General features: G+C 40.3%; 1 protein-coding gene across 1 annotated transcript in view; it reads left to right on the top strand.

The window, feature by feature from the left end:
* The first annotated feature begins 748 nt into the window (after positions 1–748).
* The window catches only part of LOC138009555 (sterile alpha motif domain-containing protein 9-like), a 21,878-nt gene continuing 1,389 nt past the window's right edge, over positions 749–21,237 (top strand). The window contains exons 1-13 of the mRNA XM_068856647.1: positions 749–876; positions 2,205–2,226; positions 4,398–4,486; positions 5,709–5,765; positions 5,975–6,047; positions 6,338–6,970; positions 7,829–7,963; positions 8,146–8,331; positions 8,842–9,159; positions 9,942–10,259; positions 12,827–13,525; positions 15,719–15,739; positions 15,881–21,237. The exon at positions 15,881–21,237 is cut by the window's right edge and continues 1,389 nt beyond it. Of these exons, the coding sequence (XP_068712748.1) occupies positions 874–876; positions 2,205–2,226; positions 4,398–4,486; positions 5,709–5,765; positions 5,975–6,047; positions 6,338–6,970; positions 7,829–7,963; positions 8,146–8,331; positions 8,842–9,159; positions 9,942–10,259; positions 12,827–13,525; positions 15,719–15,739; positions 15,881–20,343 (7,017 nt within the window). The 5' untranslated portion in view covers positions 749–873 and the 3' untranslated portion in view covers positions 20,344–21,237. The remainder of the gene's footprint in view (positions 877–2,204; positions 2,227–4,397; positions 4,487–5,708; positions 5,766–5,974; positions 6,048–6,337; positions 6,971–7,828; positions 7,964–8,145; positions 8,332–8,841; positions 9,160–9,941; positions 10,260–12,826; positions 13,526–15,718; positions 15,740–15,880) is intronic.

Genomic DNA, 21,237 nt, shown 5'->3' with positions numbered 1-21,237 from the left:
GAAGCTAATGTTCAGTTAGTTTGAATCCAAAGGGTCTGCTAGCACGGTGTCTGGCATTTGCAGACTGCAGACTGCACACTGCCTACAAATTAAGTCTAAGAACTCGTTTTACAACGGTTAGCTTTCAATAATTGTGATTTAGTCTGCAGTCTACAGTCTGCAAATGTCAGACACCGCTGCTAGTACGAGTTTAGAGAAAACAGTATCGATTTTCTGCGCTTGCCTAATTATCTCACGGCTCAATAATAATAATAATAATAAATAATAATAATAAATAAATATTTATATAGCGCCTATACTTTTCAGTGCTAAGCGCTTTACAATGCTTCAAGGGTTAAAAAATAAAAATCCTAAAATCATTACATATAAAATACATAATCACCAAATTACAGAGAATACTGAGATAATTCATAAACTCGCTTAAACAGAAAGGTCTTCAATTTAGATTTAAACTTATTTCAATCATCAATTGATCTGATGTCAATAGGCAAATCGTTCCAGAGTATAGGGGCAATGACTGAAAAAGCCCTTAAACCGTACGTCTTTAAGTTATAGGGTTCAATGACAAGACGCCACTTGTCTGAAGCTTGTCTGAACCCCTCAATGAGTTAATTTGCTGCAATCATGATTATAAGGGATTTTAAATTTAAAATAAAAGCATTCTTATTGGTTCATCATGACATCATCTTTCTTATTGACCATATTAAGAAATCGGGGAACAGACCAGAAAAACACCCCTTATTCGATTGTTTGGAAGCAGTCATCTATGAGGAAGAATGTCATAATATGGCTGTTTTAAACATCTTTAACTACAGCTATGGAAAGTACAGCTGGCCAGAAAGAAGCTAAAAGGAACTCTTCATCGTAGGATAAATGGTAAATTCTGTAAATTTAACAGATTCATATGCAATGCTTGCAGACGTGATCGCATCGGCAGGCTCCGATAAAATGCAACGAGAATAACTCGAGTTGATAATATGCAGATTTTGCTCGCCGGGCTAATTAATAGCTAACACGAAATACCCGCCGCTTGACTGAATTACATTCTTCTAGCTGAGAACGTCTAGTAACTTACCGTTAAGCCTCAACAAGGAAGCATCGCGAATGTATCAAGATATTATCATTCCGGGACGGTCACATACTACCTGCTCAAATTAAACCAGACATTTTGAATGCATATTTTATTAAGACTATTAAGTACTATATTATTATCTATTTGGCCAACAACTACGAATGCAAGTATATGGCGATTCTAAAGCTGAACAGGCGTTCCACAGATGTCGATTTGAGAAGGGCATTCGTTCACATTGCGATGGTTTTAATTTTATGATGGCTACTTTGGTCGATCGCAGTACGTTCTCCTGAAGTCAGTAAAGGTGTGTGTGCTCAAGTTTAGAGTCACGCGGACACCGTGAAACGAAATATTCCGCAGAACTTCAAAATCATCGTTATCATCTGATATCATGGAAAGCGAGCTAGGGGTATTGGCATCCGTGTGTTAAGATTTCTGTTCGAAACGAATCAATCAATCAATCAATCAATCAATAAATCTATCAACAAACTTTCTTTAAGTGTCTAAAACTTCTAGTAGGCCGGAGGCTGACTAATCGGGGACAAGTTAAAGTGACCATAACCCCAAAATGTCTTTTTCGCTAAAATGAATCTTTGCACCTGTTCGAACGCATTGCGGCCATTTTTTCCTTTTTCTATTAAATCCTGCCATTTTATAGGCTTCGGAAGTTGCGAAAATCCAAGCATCTTTTGTTCACGACGAAGTCAGAAGAGGAGTGGGTCTATTCCTGTTTTGGCGTCACAATCTACTTTGCATGCATTTTTACAAAGAGTTAATGCAATCTAAATCAGTTTGTTAAAGTTGACATTTTTTTAAAACACACGTCGTAGAGGTCTTTTCTGCGGATGTTTTTGACAAATGATGTTAAAGTTGACATTTGCCTGTCGTTATCTCCAAGTTTTGACCACAAAAAGGGTCCGAGATATCTTAGGGAATGTTTGCCATAGTAGACAGAATAGGTTCTGGAGATATGAAAATCTGAGTTCCTGAGGTTGTACCCAGATGAAGTGCCACTAAATAAATCTAATACATGATGTTCGAAGGCAGCAACCTGTGCTTGACTTTGTACGTGAAAATGGCGATATACTACAAAGTACGAAAACTAATATTTGTGTCGATATTTTAATTACAGGAACCCCACAACAACGAAACAGGTAAGAATCTCCTCTAATTTTACACGGTCATTTACAAAATATTTTGTAAATAAGTTGGAATTGAACTGACGTCAATTAATTTTTGCACAATGTTGAGCTGTTATTCCTTTTTTTATTTTGAAGTACTCAAACGTAGAGATGTTTTTTTTTCGTTATGAGCCAGTAAATTTGAGACTCGTTTAGAACGCAAAGGAAAACTCGCCAGAGACCTTGACACTTAATAATCACTGTTTTTATAATACACAACAAGACCGAAGCAGGACTATTTGTTTTGAAGATGGACCAGGTTACAAGATGTACCACAATGATTAGACTAATGATTCTCCGCCCTGCATAACAGGGCATAACAGGGCCCTGCATATGGTAAAATTGCAACCCTCTTATAATTTAAGAAATAGCCTTAAGCTGGAAATCCCACCTTTCCAATCGATTATTAAGAAATTTTCCACATCTTACAAAGGTTCAATTTTGTGGAATCACTTGCCGATTGAGTGTCGTGAGGCGAAAGTGTGAAAAGTTTCTCCAAGATGATTCACAAACTTACCTTGGTCAGGAACATTGATTTTGCTAATTTATACCGTAGGAGATAGCTGCTCCTTGTAAGAAGCTTTTAGCTAAATAATATTATCAGTTCGGCAAAATCATTAATTGTAGACCTCTTTCATAATAGCGGCCAATAAAATACTCTTTTGTTTTAATGCTAATAAGCCTTTCTAGCCTCGCTACAACGAGCAAATTTCAAAAGATTATTTGTTTCAAAATGAGGCTAGTAGGTCTAATTAACATAAATACAAAAGAATGTAAATGTGGTCGCCATTTATGAAAGTGGTCTATTTTACGTTTGTACATTTAAGTAGGTTTTAAGGTTTATTTTATAATTATAGTTTATGTGTTTATTCATTTACCTATTCACACACGACCCCACAATCTGCAAAGCTTAAAGGCGCTGTTTTCGTGCAACTTGTCTCGCAATGTTTTGGCGACATTGTGGCGGAGCAAGTTGCACGAAACATGTCACAGTGTAACATACCCTGCAACGGCCAAAATTGTTGCGAGACAAGTTGCACGAAAAGTAAAAGTTAATTCTACTTTCGGCAATGGCTCTTGCAACCATACCGATAATCATATATAACCTATAGTCTCGTTTCGTGGGTCTCCGGCGTACAAGAATCCAAACACTTAGCTACCATACTGATAAACGTCAGTCGACTGGGAACTTTATTGACACTAGCAAGACAATACAAAAATCTGACGACCACAAGCCACAGTAGTGTCTTTTGAGGTGAAAATTACTGTTAAAAAAAAACTGCTATCTAGAACTCCATTGCCACATCTGCTACGTCACCGCTACCTCCCGACGACTTAATGGACTTATCGAAGCTCTACCTTACTTATACCTACTTGCAGTAAAACGGTCAGCACTACAAACACTGAGTTACAAAGTACAACTATGGACTTACCAGTCTTTCTTGTTGTAGCTGCTTTTTTCATGCAGAAGCCAGAACATCACGAAACTAGCCTTTGCCTAAAATATGCTTCAAACAAACTGATACCTGTCGGAATTGACTCCTGTTATATAATCGAATGTTGCCCGACAAAATCACAGGTCACAACACAAGGAAAGTTTGTTTCTAGAGTTTTTCACAAACCCTAAGCACAAATTGAGTAATTCTTTCAACTAGTGACAAAATCTCGGCTTTCCCGACAAAGCTGGCCATGCATCGCTTCGTTCAACCATACATCAGTGCGCCAAGCAGCTGGCTCTAGTCCTCTTGAAAACTACATCATTAACGAATTTATTTTGATTTATATTTATATAGCGGGGAAAATAAAAAAAAAATGGAGTAAGAGGCACTTTGAAAACGCAAAAGAAAGCGTTATTTTGACAATATCACACCCTGGAGGAGCAAAAGCAAAAAATGTCCAACAAGTAATCGGGGGATGGGTGGTGGTGGTGGTACTGGGGCTTGGAATAAAACAGAGCCGGAGGCAAGCTTAAGTGTTAACATGACCAAGATAAGCTAATTTTGAGAGAAAATCGTGTTTCCTTCTCTGTAAAGGAGAAGCTCTGCGAAAAAAAACAACAAATTTCAAGAAAAGTTTGGTTAACTTGATTTGCTAAGGTTTTTGGAACTTATCATCACTAGCTTTCCAACATTAAAAATCTACAGGTGATTTTGAGTATCAGAGGGTTTTCACTGCCCTGGATGAAGTAAAGCTTGCCTCACTCAAACCTTTTTTCAAGGACCATTGTTTGCAGGTAAGGAATCAAGCGTAATTATCTCATTCTTGATCTGCACTGACAATCGAAAAAGATACTAGCAAATTATTACACAATTTGGTCAATACCCTTTTCCCGGCATTAATATTGCATGCGATCACTGTGGATAGGTATATCCAGCTTCACTTAGTTGGCTCATCTCTTTATAGCATGCATTTCAAGGTCATTTAAAATATCATTAATAATTCATAAGGCCATTGACCTTCACGGTTTCCAGTTTTAGTTTCAGTTTATTTTGCCACAATACTCAGTATTATCAATGACATTATTATAATATGCTATTAAAGACATTTAGTGGGGAAGAAGCTTATAAGGAAACCTGAAGGTTTATTTGATAGGATATGAACCTATGAAATGGTCGATAATACATCAGTTATATCGATAAAAGTTCTTATTAGTATGCGGTGTTTTATCAGTGTTTTATAATGTCTCCCCACTCACAATTTGAACCTTTGTTCACACCTTTTGTGGAATATTTTTGAAGCCGTACAACTCACAGCACGTGTTTTATCGGGTCTATAAAAACATTTGGTTACGCCTCGTGTTTTTGAACCCGATAAAACCCTCCTGCTCATTTTTTGAACATTACATAAATGTAATGCCTTGAAAAATTATACTGCCTTTCTCTTAGTTCGTCTTTCCCTGGGTGCCAGAAACGAAAGAATACTTTGCTGGCTTTTCTGGCGGGCCAACGATCGCCTTCCTGTGTGTCTTCACGTAATTAATCGCTACAATGATGAAATGATATATGAACTGCGGATATGAAATCAAATGAAGTTATGATCCTCACAGTTATAACCGCAATTTTTGCAATTGGAATTGATTCATTCCTCACGGGAACAGTAGAACCCACAAATGACCAGCTCCCAACGTCAGTGGCTTCATAGCTCACTTGGTTAGAGCGTTGCACCGGTATCGTGAGGTCACGGGTTCAAACCTCGTTGAAGTCCTGAAATTTTCAGGCTTCTCTACGCAATTGCAAAAATTTCATTCATAACTGCGAGGATCATAACTTCATTTGATTAATAAATCGCTACGGAAGCGCGTCGTCTAACAAGACTGTCCGTCTTACCAAGTCCACCCATCGTCTTATGTCCGGCTTTGTCAGTTAGACGAGCAAATGTAATCAAAAGTGGTTTAATTTCGTCCCACGATATGTCTACAGTATAAAAAACGACCTATATTCACATTTTTTCATTAGGATGACGCGTTGTACTTAATGAAATCGGAAGAGGAATTGAGGAACATTCTTGTAAAGGTGAGAATAATGTTATTTCAGCACTCAAGAATATAATCTGTAATTATTGAACCATATATTGGTTGACTTTGCTACTAAAATGAGCTTTATGCCCTACTCATCACATCTGTATCAAAACAAGCAAGGGCCTCCACAATAACTGAAGTCTGATTTGTGAGCGCATTATTTACCTAGAAATCACCAACTTTTATGGTCACTTTGTTTTGCAGGACTTAAAAGTGCCGTATGGACATAGTTTTAAGTTTAGCAGACATTGGTTTCACAAGTATCATAAAAGTGAAGGTTAGAACAGAATTCCAGTGTATTCCATCTTTTCCCTGAAGAAAACACCTTTTTGCGGAGACTTGCTTAACCATTAGAGAGTAAAGTCAATTGCTAGTTTTCTACCCATATGAACCATGTGAGCGTTAGCCCACTAATGAAATATAAGTCCTACATGGCCAACGTTTGCAAAAACGTAACCCTTCCTTGTACCGTTTTGACTTGGCCTGCTGTAAGTTGACTTTCACATAATCTTCTGACCTTTAAGAAATATATATGCTCACTTTAAGTTCATTTGTTTTGCACTTTAGAGTTGGGGAACAAATTGCAAGCGGCCTCTGACACTGCACCTCTTCCTGAGGTCGAGCCCCTCCCTAATTTAGCAACCGCTAGGAACATTCGTGCAAATCGGGAGTCTTGTGACAGTCCATTGAATTCCTCACAGAATGGGAACTCCACATCTACAAAGGCCTCAAGTTCAAGCACCCAAATCAACGTTGAATCATCCGATTTATTAACAGGACAATGTGAAGCGGAGAATTGTGAAGGTAAACCCGGAAAAGAGAGAGAACACGCCGTTAATCTCTCAGTGGAGTTGCCAACCATAGCGCCGAAAGATCGCGTGTATGATGTTGAAGCGACGTCTAATAATTCAAGTGGAAATCAGCAGAAGGCCCAAAAGTTTTTCAGTGAATCGAAGACTCTTGCTGACATCGACAACATGAATGACACCGAACTTTGGCAAATCACAGTGAAAGAAAGACTCACAGGAAAACTCGAGTTACAAGAAGAGGACAACATGAATCGCAATGTTGAATCTCATTTTAAGTTGGGAGAGCCATCCATGCAAATGTGGGGTAGACTTCAGAGTGTGGATAGGGAGGAGTTACCGATTGGTTCAGAATTGACTGACTCGAAGACAACGACACAGAAATGTCGTTCGGGTAGGTGGCATAAAAGCAACGTATAATAGAGGTAAAACGATGTACCAATGATTCGAAATTATTTCTAGTTGAACACTTTAAGTGTGGCTGGTCAATATTGGGTACAGAGGTGAGTATCTGCTGGGTGGACAACATCGTGATTTCCGCTTTACCCTATTCCACTGGGCGAGGTTATGATTCTTCTCTCTCCTAGCGTTAGAGCATACTGCGCCCTTTGCTGCGTTTGGCTGCTATCACCTTCCAGGTCTCAGTCGAGTTTACGTTCAGAGCTTTCATGTCGCGTTTATAGCGCAGTTGGGAATAGTCATCGAATATCTTGCAATATGTTGGCCTACCACAAGAGATGTCCATGCTGATCTAGCCATTCTTCATCAGGTGCTCGTAAGCAAGCCAGCAGTAAATAAGCAGCTCTAGTGGAAACGGTTAAGATACACTGGAGACGGGCGTGGTTCATGACCCAAGGTGACCGCATCACCAGATCATCAACCTACTGCCCCTGATGAGAATCTGATAGCTCTTATTCTTGCAAGATTGACACTTATCCATCTGATCTGATGTGTGAAGAAGACACTCCTTTAGTTGAGGGTCCAAAAGCATACCTTAGTAGGGAATGGAGAATGCTCATGAATGAGCGCGCGAGTACCTCGCACTATTTCTTTAATTTTAAGCAGGCTGTTATAGAATCCATCCCTGATGACCAGGTCGAACGCTAAGATCATTCAAGGGAATGTACAAGGCGTTTGCTGTTCTCTGCTCTTCTCTATGTAAATTTCATAGCTTACGCTGTATGTAAGTTAATCCATTCCATATTTAGCCACGCATTTGTAATTTAAGCTTCATTCTTGTTTTTGTATTAAGAATGTACAGATCATGACGGCCAAGCTTCCACCCATGACATCAGAGAAGAGGACTTCCATTCAAAGATGTTCGCAAACGAAAACGTTATTGACGCTAAAAGGTTATTGGACGTCGAAAATATTAAACAAGGATCAGGTAGTTTTAAAAGACATAAATCTTGTCTTTTTTAAACCTCAAGGTGACAATCAGGATTATCTCACTTGTCGATCCGTTGCACACGGCACATTAAAACCGCTTGTAAGGGTTGTGAAAATCTTTGCACTTTCTTTCAGGCAAATTATTTCAAAGGGTATCACTTTATTGTTCTTACACGACAGATAACCAAAAGGACGATTGTACTAACATCGCCATCAGGGAGAAAGGAGAGGAAACAGTCATCAGAAACTCGCTAACGACATCGCTAAATAAAACAGAAACAGCAACTGATCACCGAGAAGAACCAACAAATGAAAACGATCCAATCGACAACGACTTAGACGTTCAAACAACCAAAACAACTTCGGGTTAGTATTACAGATGAAACTTCAAGTCAGTTCTAAATGAATGAGGGACACTGTCAATAGTTGACGTGCACAAAATGTATCGCGCAGAGATTTTCTGGAATGGGCTCTCTTTCAGTTTTTTTCTGTTTAAAGTCTTCATTAAATACGACTTTTTTTTTAAGCTAAAACTGTTAGCGGAATACGTGATTACCTTATATTACCACGCTGTGACAGTCTTTGATCTTTAATAAACAGTCAAATGCCTCTTTCACCGTTTTTGAACTTATCTATTCGCTTCTTATTTTAAAAACTGCCCACTCTCTTTGAGTTGACTGAAATGAACTGAAAGCAAATGGCAGAGGACGGTGTCAACGGGTTTGGCGATCTCCCAAAACGTGCAGGCCATAAGTCGAGACAAGTTAAGCTACGATTGTGGCCATATGTCTCAAGGGGGATGAGAAAATGACTAACTGTGTACAGGGAGCAAAATAAACAAAAAATTAACCTTTCATTTCATTCTTATCATAAAAGGCATGGGTTCGAACGATTACTCAGTAGACGAAACAAAGCTCTCTGAAGAAGCCAAATTAGAACAGTTTGTCATTCCAGCTGAAGTCTTAGAGGAGGACGCTGTTTCCACTTCTACGAAGGCAATAACTTTACAAGAGAAAAGTGCAAATGTGTCAGTGGCACAAATTGAAAATGAAATTTCCAGCGCCAGAGGTGATTGCAATCCAACTGCTGATCAGAAATCTTTCGAAGTATGTGAGCAGAGTCATGGGAAGGATAACTTAACCGACACTGATATCAACCACCTACATGAATTGATACCTCAAGTGGTTAGTAAATGTGAGTATTCAGATTTTAGATGTACTGTTTCTTTAGTTTAAACAGAAGTGCCTAAGAGGATACATTTTTGTCTCGAAGAGAAACCAGATGTACTGTACTCTGTAACTATTGATTAAAATCCATGGATATCGTTACCAATTTTGTGTCCAACAAGTCTATGTGACCGGAAGTTCACATGCAGACAGTTCTAAAGTGACCTTTTTTCCGTTGAACTCACGGGGACCACTTTCATTACCCTAGGAATTTCCGACTTATTTGTTTCTATAAAGAGACGAATGAACAGAGAATGAAAACGTTATTATCTGAACAACATGCAACAAACAGAAACAAGGATTCAAATGGTTAAATGGTAAACGACTTCAAACTCACCGTCGTCCATTTTGCACGCCCAAACCCGATGCAGATCTGTGCATGCGTGTGGATTTACCGCTGGACAAAAAAACTGTTGAAAATCAGGACTGGGCCACCGGGCCGCCGGGCCGCCGGGCCGTCGCGGGCCGTGGGCCGCGGGCCCCTGGGCCTTCGTGCCGCCGAGCCGCTGGGCCGCTGGACCGCGGGCCTGCTTTTAGCAAAACCCGGGAAAAAGATCAGCTCCAGGGACCATTATCTTTTCCCTATCATTGAAACCTTTTTGCCCAAACATTCCGTTCTTGACTAACTCTCAGCAAGGCGTATTTTTCTTATATCTTTCATGAATAAGTTTTATAAATCTCAGTTTTAACTGTGTACAGGGAGAAAAATAAACAAAATTTTAACCTTTCATTTCATTCTTATCATAAAAGGCATGGGTTCGAACGATTACTCAGTAGACGAAACAAAGCTCTCTGAAGAAGCCAAATTAGAACAGTTTGTCATTCCAGCTGAAGTTTTAGAGGAGGACGCTGTTTCCACTTCTACGGAGCCAATAACTTTACAAGAGAAAAGTGCAAATGTGTCAGTGGCACAAATTGAAAATGAAATTTCCAGCGCCAGAGGTGATTGCAATCCAACTGCTGATCAGAAATCTTTCGAAGTATGTGAGCAGAGTCATGGGAAGGATAACTTAACCGACAGTGATATCAACCACCTACAAGAAGTGGTACCTCAAGTGGTTAGTAAATGTGAGTATTCAGATTCTAGATGTACTTTTTCTTTAGTTTAGACAGAAGTGCCTAGGAGGATACATTTTTGTCTCGAAGAGAAACCAGATGTACTGTACCAATTTTGTGTCCAACAAGTTTATGTGACCGGAAGTTCACTTGCAGGCAGTTCTAAAGTGACCTTTTTTCCTTTGAACTCACGGAGACCACTTTCATTACCCTCGGAATTTCCGACTTATTTAAAATCAAATTTAGGGTTAGGGTTAGGTTTATAAGACTACTTGCTATCACGTGTGCTGACATCTTATTAAACATAGCTGGAATTAGATCTGGTCCAGCAGACAAATCGTGGTCAAAAGTTGTTGGGAAGGTTGCGCACATCACTTCACTTCACACCTAATTTGATTATTCTAACTAATAGGCCTTTTGCAACAAACGATCACATGGTACAAAATCCGCCATGCTGGAGGGCAAGCTCATTATTATTCCCCCACTGGTACATTAAAACAAAGGCATGTCAAGTTTGACTGGTTCAGGTCTCTTTGTTTTAATGTCCCAGTGGGGGAATAATAATGAGCTTGCCCTCCAGCATGGCGGATTTTGTACCATGTGATCATTAGTTGCAAAAGGCCTATTGGCTAGCTGTACTTTTTGGAAAAGAACATGCTCTTGTGGCCCCCTTCCCCTATATTCAATGTTGGAAGAAAAGTCACCATTTTGTTTGGTGCAAAATCCAACATTGATAAGGGAGAAGGGGGCCATCTCAAAAGTGACGCTACCTTCCCAACACTTTTGTACAGGATTGTAGCTTGAGTGTCCACAGGTAAGGCTTGGAGAACTTCGCAATACGCGACCGAACGAAGGATAACTGGTCGTATGTTATCATTAGCACGGAGAGCTTGCAAATCTTCAAAAGAACAAGACGGCTTGCTTGTAGCCAGAGGTCTTTGCAGTCTCCGAAAGGAATCTGTTGAAGATTTACGCCCTTTGATTTTTTGATTAAGAGATTAAGATTTTTTCGATGATAATGACTTTCTAATGAATTGCTCCAAGTTTTCTTAACACGTCCCGGGCCGTAGTGTTTCCGATGAACAGTTTCTCTTGACTTAAAGTACCCAAATATATTTGGCTTCTGTTTAAGGTGCTGGCGGTCTAGTATGTCGAACACAGCGTAATGAAAAATGCGTATCGATATGGATAGAGTTCAGTAACTCGAGCTTAAAATCAGGATCATCGGTCGACAGATTCTGTGAAAGAGGGGCGTGCTTGAAATCAATGGTGAATATCCGCTCATCGAGGTTTTTCATGTAGCGTATGAATTATCGCTGACCAAACAACAAGGGAGATGTCATTTGTGTGATATCCTCTTTGACCAAGTTTGATGCTCTGGTTGGATCTTCTGCTATGCCGCGTTCGGCTAATCTTGTGTACTCACAAAAACGGTTGAATGATATAAAACGTCTACCTTTTGCCACGCTATGTTAGTCTTACGATATCTAGATTTTCTAGAGAGTAAATTGTGTAGATCAGCTCGAGTTTTGTATTTGATGTTTTCGCGAATATACTTGCCAACGCCGCCACCCTTCATTTTTTCGCTCTTACGATATTCCATCTGATAGCGTAGGATTTTAACCTATCCAAGTAGCTCAGGATTTTTTCTTAGCCTTTCTTCAGTGAGTCGAAAGGATAACTTTTAATCACTGGTTGAAAGTAGACACGATAGTTGTGTATAATTAAGGTACATTACATTTAGTTGCGCTGTCTTCATTTGCAATAACAATCACAATTTAGCCATTTCTTTGACAGAATAAGTCTGAAGAGGAAAAAAAAAACGGGCTTGAACTACTCAAGCCATCTTTGACCAGACTTTTTTTCCTCAAGTAAGATGATCTTTCGGAATAACGTTTTCTGTTATTGACAAGTAAATTCCTTTTACTCATCATCAGATATCAAATACAAATGTGCTCGTACTTTGTTACAAATGTAATTTACATCGGTTCGTGGTAGGGTCAAAGTGGTAATTACGTTCGCGCCTTAAGTAGTACCTTCGTTTTGCTTTTACTTTACCGAGTTAAAGCCGCCTTCTCTGCTAGCAGAGGTCTCTTTTCGTTTGCATTCGTTGGGTTGACGAGTACAGGAGATGAGACCTCTGCCATGGGTCGAAATGCACTGTGTTGAGCATGCACGGCGGTTACTTAGCGACTGAATCCTTACGTCATACCTCATGTTGCTTGGGCTCACTTAACAACAGCGGAATTACTGTAAAGAAATGCGTGGGACACAGTGGGCTCAAGTCACAGTCAGCAAACATATCATGGGGCGTGCGGTTTGAAGAGTGCCGTTCAAGGTTGTGGGTGGTGGTTGGATCACAGTGAGTTTCGATCCAAAGCAGGGGTCTCTTTTCCCGTGCTCGTCATCTCAGTGAACGCAAAAGAAGAAAGTCCTCTGCTAGCAGGGAAAAAGCCGCCCTACAAAACTGTGAATTTTTGTACGAGTGATGTCAACCTGGATTAGGGCATAGAAAGTATGAAAACGATGATTCTTTCGAAGATTAATTGGTTCCTATTATGCAATTAATGTTCATTCAGGTTCTCCAAGACCACTAGGAGTTAAAGGAAGGGAGTTCACATACGAGAAAGGATTTGTTCTTGATACAGAAGAGAACAGGGAAGTGGAATTCAAGTCCCTTAAAGGTACACAGAGCTCCTTGCTTCCTTGGAAAATTATGGAGAAGGGAAAAAAGTTTATTTGTGCCTGCTTAAATGCTGATAGTAAAGGCATTATATACTTCGGAGTAGGAGATTGTCAGGAACAAAGTTCAAAGTTCAAACGTGGTGAGATCCTTGGTCTTGACGTCGAAGGAGCTATCGATGATATAATGAAGGCTTTCCAGTGCGTTCTTGATGACCACATACAAAGTGATGAAGGACCACTTCAAAAAGCAGGAGAGCAGAAATGCGTCAACTTGGAGTTTGTCCCAGTAGTTAGTGAGGGAAGCAACACAAGTCTTTATGTCATTGAAATTGAAGTGAACCGGGACTGGAAATTTTGTAAGGACAAAATTTATTATTCCAAAAGTTGGACTGAGAAACGAGGCATCAAAACGGAGGAGACACATTCCACAAAGAAAGCGCTAAGTGACTTTTACAAAGTCTTCAATAAATTTGATGACGTTGCTGTTCGGACCAGTGGAGCATCTCAAAGCATGCAGCAGTATGACGTCAAACGTCAGGTGAAGGAGCCTCTCAGGGTCAAATACAAAGACTGGAAGAGGAAAAGAAAATCGGGTAAGTGTTAATTAATAGAATATCCCAATCCTGATAAAGTGTTACGACTGAGGTCCTCTACTTGTCAAGGAAAGAAAATATTATTTGTCGTAAATAGAACTAGAAGCTGTTCTTGCCTAGAGCGACGCGAAAACCTTGTCCCTGCATTAAAAATTAGGACGCGTTTTTTTCGCTGTATATTGTTTCCTTCCATTTAATATAATTCCGTGGATTTTCTATAGCACGCAAATTCAGTGGATATACCGTGCAAATTATTTGCGTATCATTGACTGGACCTTAGTTTTTTAAAAATTAAGTAACCAAGTTGTTTTTTCTTAATTAAAATGGCATGAGATAACTTTGGTAAATATTCAGCAATAAATCACATCAGGTTACAGTGTACCTCATAATCAATCAGGTAATCAAAACTTCGCTTCTGTGCTCTTCACTTTTTTATGATACTTCAGATCAGAATTACTACCTCAAGTATGTTTTTGCAAATGATATTTAAACTTGTAAGTTCACATTTTTCGTCATTTCAGTTTGCTGAACGTCTAAAAGGTGAATTAAATTTTAAGGGACGCAGGATGTTGAAGCTTGGAAAGAAAATAAACGTTTGCCGTTGAGAGAAAACGTTTGGATAAAAATTGAGCTTTGGTCAATCTCACTTTCTAGCGTGCGGAGAACGAGAATGAAAAGTGCAACAAGTTAATGGGGATTGCTCTTAACTGCAGGACGAAGCTTTTTAGTCAAGATCCCTAAAAAAGGTTGCATGGATGGTTCTTTGAAGTAACTTTTTCAATGGAAATGTGACATCACTTCAATCAGAAGGCGCATGCACAACTAGTCGCAGTCCTCTGCCGTGCGTTTCAGTGAAAAACTTGTAAAAACTCACAGGAAACGAAAGAAAGAGGCGTTTTTTCACCGGACGGGAACCGTCCCATCAGTTTGGACAAAAAATGGAACTGATATTTTGAAAAGTGTTTCAACGGAGGGCCTTATGACGTTATATTTTTTTGAGAAATAGTTTTAATAAAAAATCCATGTTAGAATGTTCTCATACCGTTGCGATAAAAATATGTGAAAAACGTGGTTAAAGTGGTACTACGACCAAAAAACAATTCTTTTTTTTCTTTGGATTTCAAAACTATGTTAACTAAACACTAACTGACCCAAGTTTTAAGTTCTGATTTTAAAAAGACACCTGTTTATTTTAACTGGAATTTTCTTATTTGTTGGTCCGCCATTACTAACTTTAAAATCTTGAGAGAGCTGGGTCGAGGAGAAAATGATGTCAAAGACTCACTATGCAATGCGTGTGTACGCGGCCGAATTAATATGCAGCACGGGAGTTTCGGGCTTTCAGACTTTTAAACCCGTGTTTTGCATATGTAATAAATTGCGTTGACACGCTGAATTTTTAAGCTAGTGAGTAAATGACGTCATTTTTTCTAGATCCAACCCTCTGAGGTCCAATCGGCCAGTTTTGAACGTGAGTAATGGCGGACAGAAAAATCCAAAACTTACACTCAAAATAAACAGCCTTTGGATAAAACTCAAAGCTCAAAATTTTGCCAGTTAGGTGTTAAGCAAACACGCTTTCAAAATCTGAAGAAAAAAAGGAAATGGTGTTTTGATCATAGTACCACTTTAAATCGTTGAGTTTTTGGGCATTTTCTGTTTTGGTCACGCGATTTACCAAATATGGTTGTGAGTCGAACCAGACAAAGAAATGTTAAATAGAACACAAGTGGCGTAGAAGAGTAACTGTAGAGTTAAATGGACTCGAGAAATGACTATTTGAAGTGGTCCATAGCAACGGTTTGGTAGTTAAAAGCCACCCCTCTTAAAAAAGTACCCGCTGAGTCATCGTTTTACTCATAAAATTGTATTGTCTGGTGGCCTTCTCGTTTACTTGACCGAGTCGTAAATCTAGGCACTACTACGGTTTTTTAGAAGCCGACTGCTTCTGGTAAATCCACTGAGATTGAGATGAATATTTACCGATTATTTTTCGAGAGAACACTGTCAGGAAATGAGATGATTGTAAATAGCCGGGTGGAAGTTAAGCGTCGACTTGGCTACGATCATCTTATTTTCCAGTAACCTCGCGTGGGCAATATTCTAGGTTTTTTCTTCCAGATGTAAGATTGAAAATTTGAAATTCAACATCTTTATTTCTATCTAAACTCTCTTAATTTCGTTAATTTACAGGTGTTTATGAGTTATCAGCAGGTGAGTCGAGAAGTTTGTTAGCTGCGTTGTTAACTTTTGCGTAGTGACTGGTCACCATGATATTGCTTTCTTTTTCTTCGGTGACTATTTAAATCGATAATTATACCATCGTATATGACATCTTCCCGTATGATTTTACAGATCCGCTTCTGGAGGATTCAGATGTCATAAAGTATAGTGCTATGGTAAAGAACAGGATGAAGAACATAAACCATAAAGATTTCGGGTACGTTCTGATTGCAAACAAAATGCCGCCTCAGTACAGAGGAACACCTCGCTTAGCTTTCCTTCAAAACATCCCTTGGCTGGCAGTGTTTGATCTGTTTGACCCAGCCTCAAAAGAGGATGGATTGTACTACGTTTGTAACGAAACAACAGATACAACCAGAGCCAAGCTAAGAAGCCTCGACGACTTCAAAAATATGTCATCTGACGGGATACCTGGTCAAACTGACTTTTCCCTTCCAACCAGGGGTACAACTTGGATATTGAGCAATGAAGAAGTGCAGAAAGGAGACTGGATCAAAAATTCCAGAGACAGTTTTTATCGAGGTCTTTCCGCTTACAAACATTGTTGTCCTTCCGGACGGATTCTGTGCTTTTTTCTTGGTCTCGATGAAAGCGGTATTCAAGAGATGGTAGACATGATGGATTGCTGTTTCAGTATCCTCGGAAATTCGGCCAGCAATTGGGTTACCATCATGAGTGAGAACAAGCGCGTAGGAGAAGCATTTATTAAGGCCTCCAAACAGCAGTTGCAAAAGGAACTCACGGCGTGCTCGATCGTAGGAATTCCCTGGGGGATCCTTGAGGAAATCGTTGGTGAAATGGTCGGGCTGCCTAAATTTGACGAGAGGGAAGCTACAACGGAGCTACCGTACTTCACCGGTAATTTCAGACCCGTTCTTAACAAAATAATTAACTCTTGGGATGATCTGGAAGTTTACAGCCCAAATCCTCGCCCAGCATCTTCCCTGGAGGATATCGAGAAAGAAAGGAATAACTTTTACAAAGGTGGACAGGCCAGCCAAACTAATTTGTCTCATAATCATTGCATTCAACGAACACTAGAAGAAAAGACGACTAAAAAGATCGAACAAATATTAAGAGAATTATCGAAACCTGACATGGAAGAAACTTCTTACGTGCAGATGATCACTGTTCCCTACGAACCTGGATCTGGTGCAACAACACTGTGCCGCACAATCATGTGGAAAAAGCGCAGAGAAGTTCGCTGTGCCATTGTCAAAGCTATTACTCCCGCTACTGATTACCAAGTCGAGCAACTCCAGAGAATCCTTTATGACGAAAAGAATCTACAATTTGCACCTCCTTGTTTGATCCTCGTCGATAACTTTCCCGAGATTGAGATGAGACGCTTGACAGAGAAGATTATGAAGAGACAGATGAAGTGCGTCATTTTGTCAACTTTTCCTATTGCAAAGTTGAGCCGCCCCATTCCGGATTCCGCCGACATGACACCTTTGAGACAACTAGATGAGAATGAAATGAGCCTTGTAAAAAACATTTTAATCAACATCACAAGTGACAGCAGACGAAGAAGAGAAGCTGAAGAAGTTCTGGACAGGGAAAAGCGTTTCATTTGGTTTGGCCTAGAACTGTTCGGACGCGATTACGACAAGATCGAAGAAAGGCTTCAAGACCACATTCAAAGTACCCTTGACTTAATGGAGGATTCCCAAAAGATTCACGAGATGGTCCTGAACTTTTGCTGCTTTCTACATTATTACAGTGATGGCAGGGCTATCCTCCCTCATGCAGTTGTCAGTGACATTCTTTACGAAGCAAGTAAAGAGAAAGACCAAGACTGTGCATTAACGGAACATGTACACCGAATCTTTGGTGGGCTTCTTCTTGAAGGTTTCAATGACACAAATGGTTACTATGGATGGAGACCGGCACATTCTCTTGTTAGTGAGGTTGTGAAATCACAAATGAACATCGAAGAGACTGCAGTGCGTTTACTGGAGGTTATCAACAAAGGTAAAGCCCACGTTAACAAGTTTTTGAAGGATCAGGTTTTGAAAGTATTTTTAGATCGCAAGAGAATATCTGACCCGGTGTTGATGGAAGATCGGACAAATGATGCAGGAGGCAACGAGTCTGATTTTGAGGGCGAGGTTTTCGGGTTTTATGAAGTGAAGACGCGATATTCTCCTTTCATAGAAGACATCATTAAGGGGAATTCTGGGTGTCAGAAGGCCCTCGGATTACTCATCACAATCTGCCAGAAGACCTCTGAGACTGAAGAAAAGGCATATGCTTGGCAGCAGCTGGCGCGATTCATGGGGTATGAAATGGCTGCGAATGAAATGGATCAAGCGAATGATCAACATCGGCGTCTCTATGTTACTATGAACAGCCAACAAGATGTCAAGGTGCCCATGCCGGAAACGGGTATTGAAGCAGCACACATTGCAGTTGACATTGCCATACACCTGCAGCCTAATTACAGTCATCATTATGTGACCAAGGGAAATCTGTATCTTTTGCAATTAAGGAACTTCAAACCAGAGGAACGACCCATCCCTCTTGATTCTTATTCAATGACTGACGTAATCGAGTTCTGTCGTAAGGCATTAGAATTCTACGATAAACCACTGAGTACTGAGCATATACTCAACCACTACTCGATGATTGGAAAAATTCAAGCTATCGTCTCTCTACTTGAAATTGTCAAAGGACTGCCCTTGTTCCGCTCAGATCGTGAGAGCTTCACAAAATATTTAAAGAAAGTAGAAATACCTATGGAAATTGAAAGTGTGTTCACACTGGAAGAAAACAGCTATGTTCAAAGTCTGAGTTTTACGACACTTGGTCTTTTGAATGAACTGTTTGGAGATGTGAAGTTCCGGCAGATGACAACATACGACAACAAGCAGATAAGGGGCTTGAGCAATGCAAAAATAAGGGCAGGCAAACTTCGTCGCACCTTTTACGAAGTTACTGGATTCGACAGAAGCGAGCTTGAGCTTAGTATAAGAAAGGTTCGGATGCCTTCGTCGCCTGTAAATGATCCTGTTTATTACCAACAAATGGTACAAGACATCCTCTTTGCGAAGGATGAGACTCCGTACAGTTCGTGGTTAAAACTAAATGATGAGGAGGTTTGTTATCTTTACAGGTTTTTGAAGGGACTTTGCGGTAGGGGCTATGGGAGCCACGAGGACATGCTAATTTGCTGCAAAGCATGTCTTCGTTTAAAAGATAGACCACCTGTCGAGGAGTTGGACGGAATTGTGAATAAGTGGGTGGCAAAGTATCCGAATTCCGAATGGGCACATCTTTTTCGCTACATGATTCATTTCCCCACTCCGAATGGAAGCCTTGCTGTTTTCAGTCCCTCTGCAATGGACTCGATCAAGAAATGTGACAAAATTGTCCGAGAGAAGACAGGTCGATCTGTATTACGATTTCGGAAATCTGCCGCCGAGTACTGCCTTGGAAAAGGAAGGGGTTTGTATGCCTTTGTTTCAATGCAATCTCTTGAAAACAAAGGAGGAACGAAGACTGACTTTTGGAGAAGTGACAAGGTCTCCGAAAAGCTTGAACGCGTACAAGGCCAAAAAGACGCTAACTTTAATGGCGTCATAACGTATAAAGGTATCCAGGTACGTTTTGACAATACTCGTTATCCAAACCAAAGCAAAGACGACTTGTGGTTTTATGTGGGTTTTTCCGTATCCGGCCCATATGCGTTTGACCCAGTTGATAAGGACACTTATAAAACGATGAGAAGTAAATCCGATGAAAATGTGCTCTATCAATTCCCAGCCTCTCCACCACTGGTGGGTGCTGTTGCTGAAGACAGTATTCACACATCTCTGCCAAAAAAGGGGGTAAAAGGTCCTGGGCTAAATGATGACACCTCAGAAGGAGAGATGTCCGAGTCTGCTCTTTCCAAGGGAGGAATTTCATACGCACATTCCGATTTGGTTCCTGCAACACAACTGGCGACAAATCCCACGAACCCGTCAACACCACAATGTTCTTACAAGTTGCCAAGTGGTTCCCAAGGAGTGAAAAGTTCCCTTGTCTCTTCCAGTTCCGGAAATGTCCTGCCCACGAGTGGCATTACATCAGGGAAAGGCGATGATCGCCATCATCTAGATCAAAACAAATCGTCAAAACAAATTTCCTATTCTTCAGCTGTACAACTCGGGGGCGGCAAAGTTGAATGTAAGAAAATCACAAATACAGCCTCAAGTGAAATGTCGTATCCAATTTCTGTGAAATCTTGCAAATGGAAACCCATACAGGGTAGACAAGGAAGGCAGAGACGACTTTTCCAACCCCTGTACGTGGATGAGAGTGGTAAACTTCACCACGGGGCTTGCGTTCTTGGAGCAGAAAAATCGAGAGAGTGTAACATTCACACAAAGTTAGGAAAGGACACTGGTACCTTGGAGCGCTGTACCTTTGCTCATTCTTGGAGAGGTGATACTCTTCAATTCGTATGCATAAAGTGTACAATAAAGAAGAAAAAACATTGCAAAGAAAGATACCTCCACAAGGCAGATATTTGGAACTTAGGCCCTTATCTTAATGAGGACGGAGCTGTCTGGAAGGACATCACCACATAACCGTGTGGGATTCCCTTTATTTCTCACCCCTTGCATTGATGACAATTCAATGACTTGATGCAAGACATTGACCGGTCGTGGTTGAAGGGCTCTTCGGGTTTTTTCGGTATCATATTGTACTTCTACCTCTGTTTTACCAGCATCGGCTTCCAGAAACAACGCCAAACGCAAAAACGCCAAACTCAACTATTCTACATTTCAAGTCCCCTCTCTAGTCCAAAAACAGAGTTATAGTTATCACGCTCAAGTATTCATTGTGGTAAAAACTAACGGATATGTCGCATACTCATTGGATGTATATTAATGTACAAAGACAATGCCTCTATCTCGCTACTACTCAATCACTTGACTAATGATATTGAGATTCAGCCTGGTGTTGGCCAACAACAGCACTCAAATGGTCGGCCAATACGCCGATGGAATGTGCAACACCAAGAGCCATAATAGGTCAGAGAGGTAGACTTCGGGGGTTGCCTGAGATATCTTAATTTCAAAAAATCTATTTTTAGTAACATCTGCAGACGCAACGGGAAACCAAGCAAACGACTTCCGGTTGACCCGGTTGTTTTTAAAACGCTCTTACGTCAGTGAGGTGGAACAAGTGGACTGATTTCATGCACTTACGAAATTGTGTGAAAGGTAATCAAAGCTCTCGTTTGAACCACAGAATACTGCAGTGAGTTTGAAAATCTTTCTCCGAATGGTTTCTTTGATTCTCCTGTATTCAGCTGTAATAGGCTTAATTGAAGCTGGAGACAAATAGCCAAACTTCATGGGGCTGGAATTTTCATTCTTGTGTCGACTCCTCATGTTTTTTAGCAAAGAGGAGTGGTTTTTTCACTTGCACTCGTTGAAGAGGTGGCAACCACTTGTTGGGGACAACGCGTATCACAT

Source organism: Montipora foliosa, chromosome 1 (assembly GCF_036669935.1).
Source record: "Montipora foliosa isolate CH-2021 chromosome 1, ASM3666993v2, whole genome shotgun sequence".
Lineage (NCBI taxonomy): Eukaryota > Metazoa > Cnidaria > Anthozoa > Scleractinia > Acroporidae > Montipora > Montipora foliosa.
The sequence above is the reverse complement of the archived record's forward strand: the minus strand, read 5'-3'. Positions and strand labels throughout refer to the sequence as shown.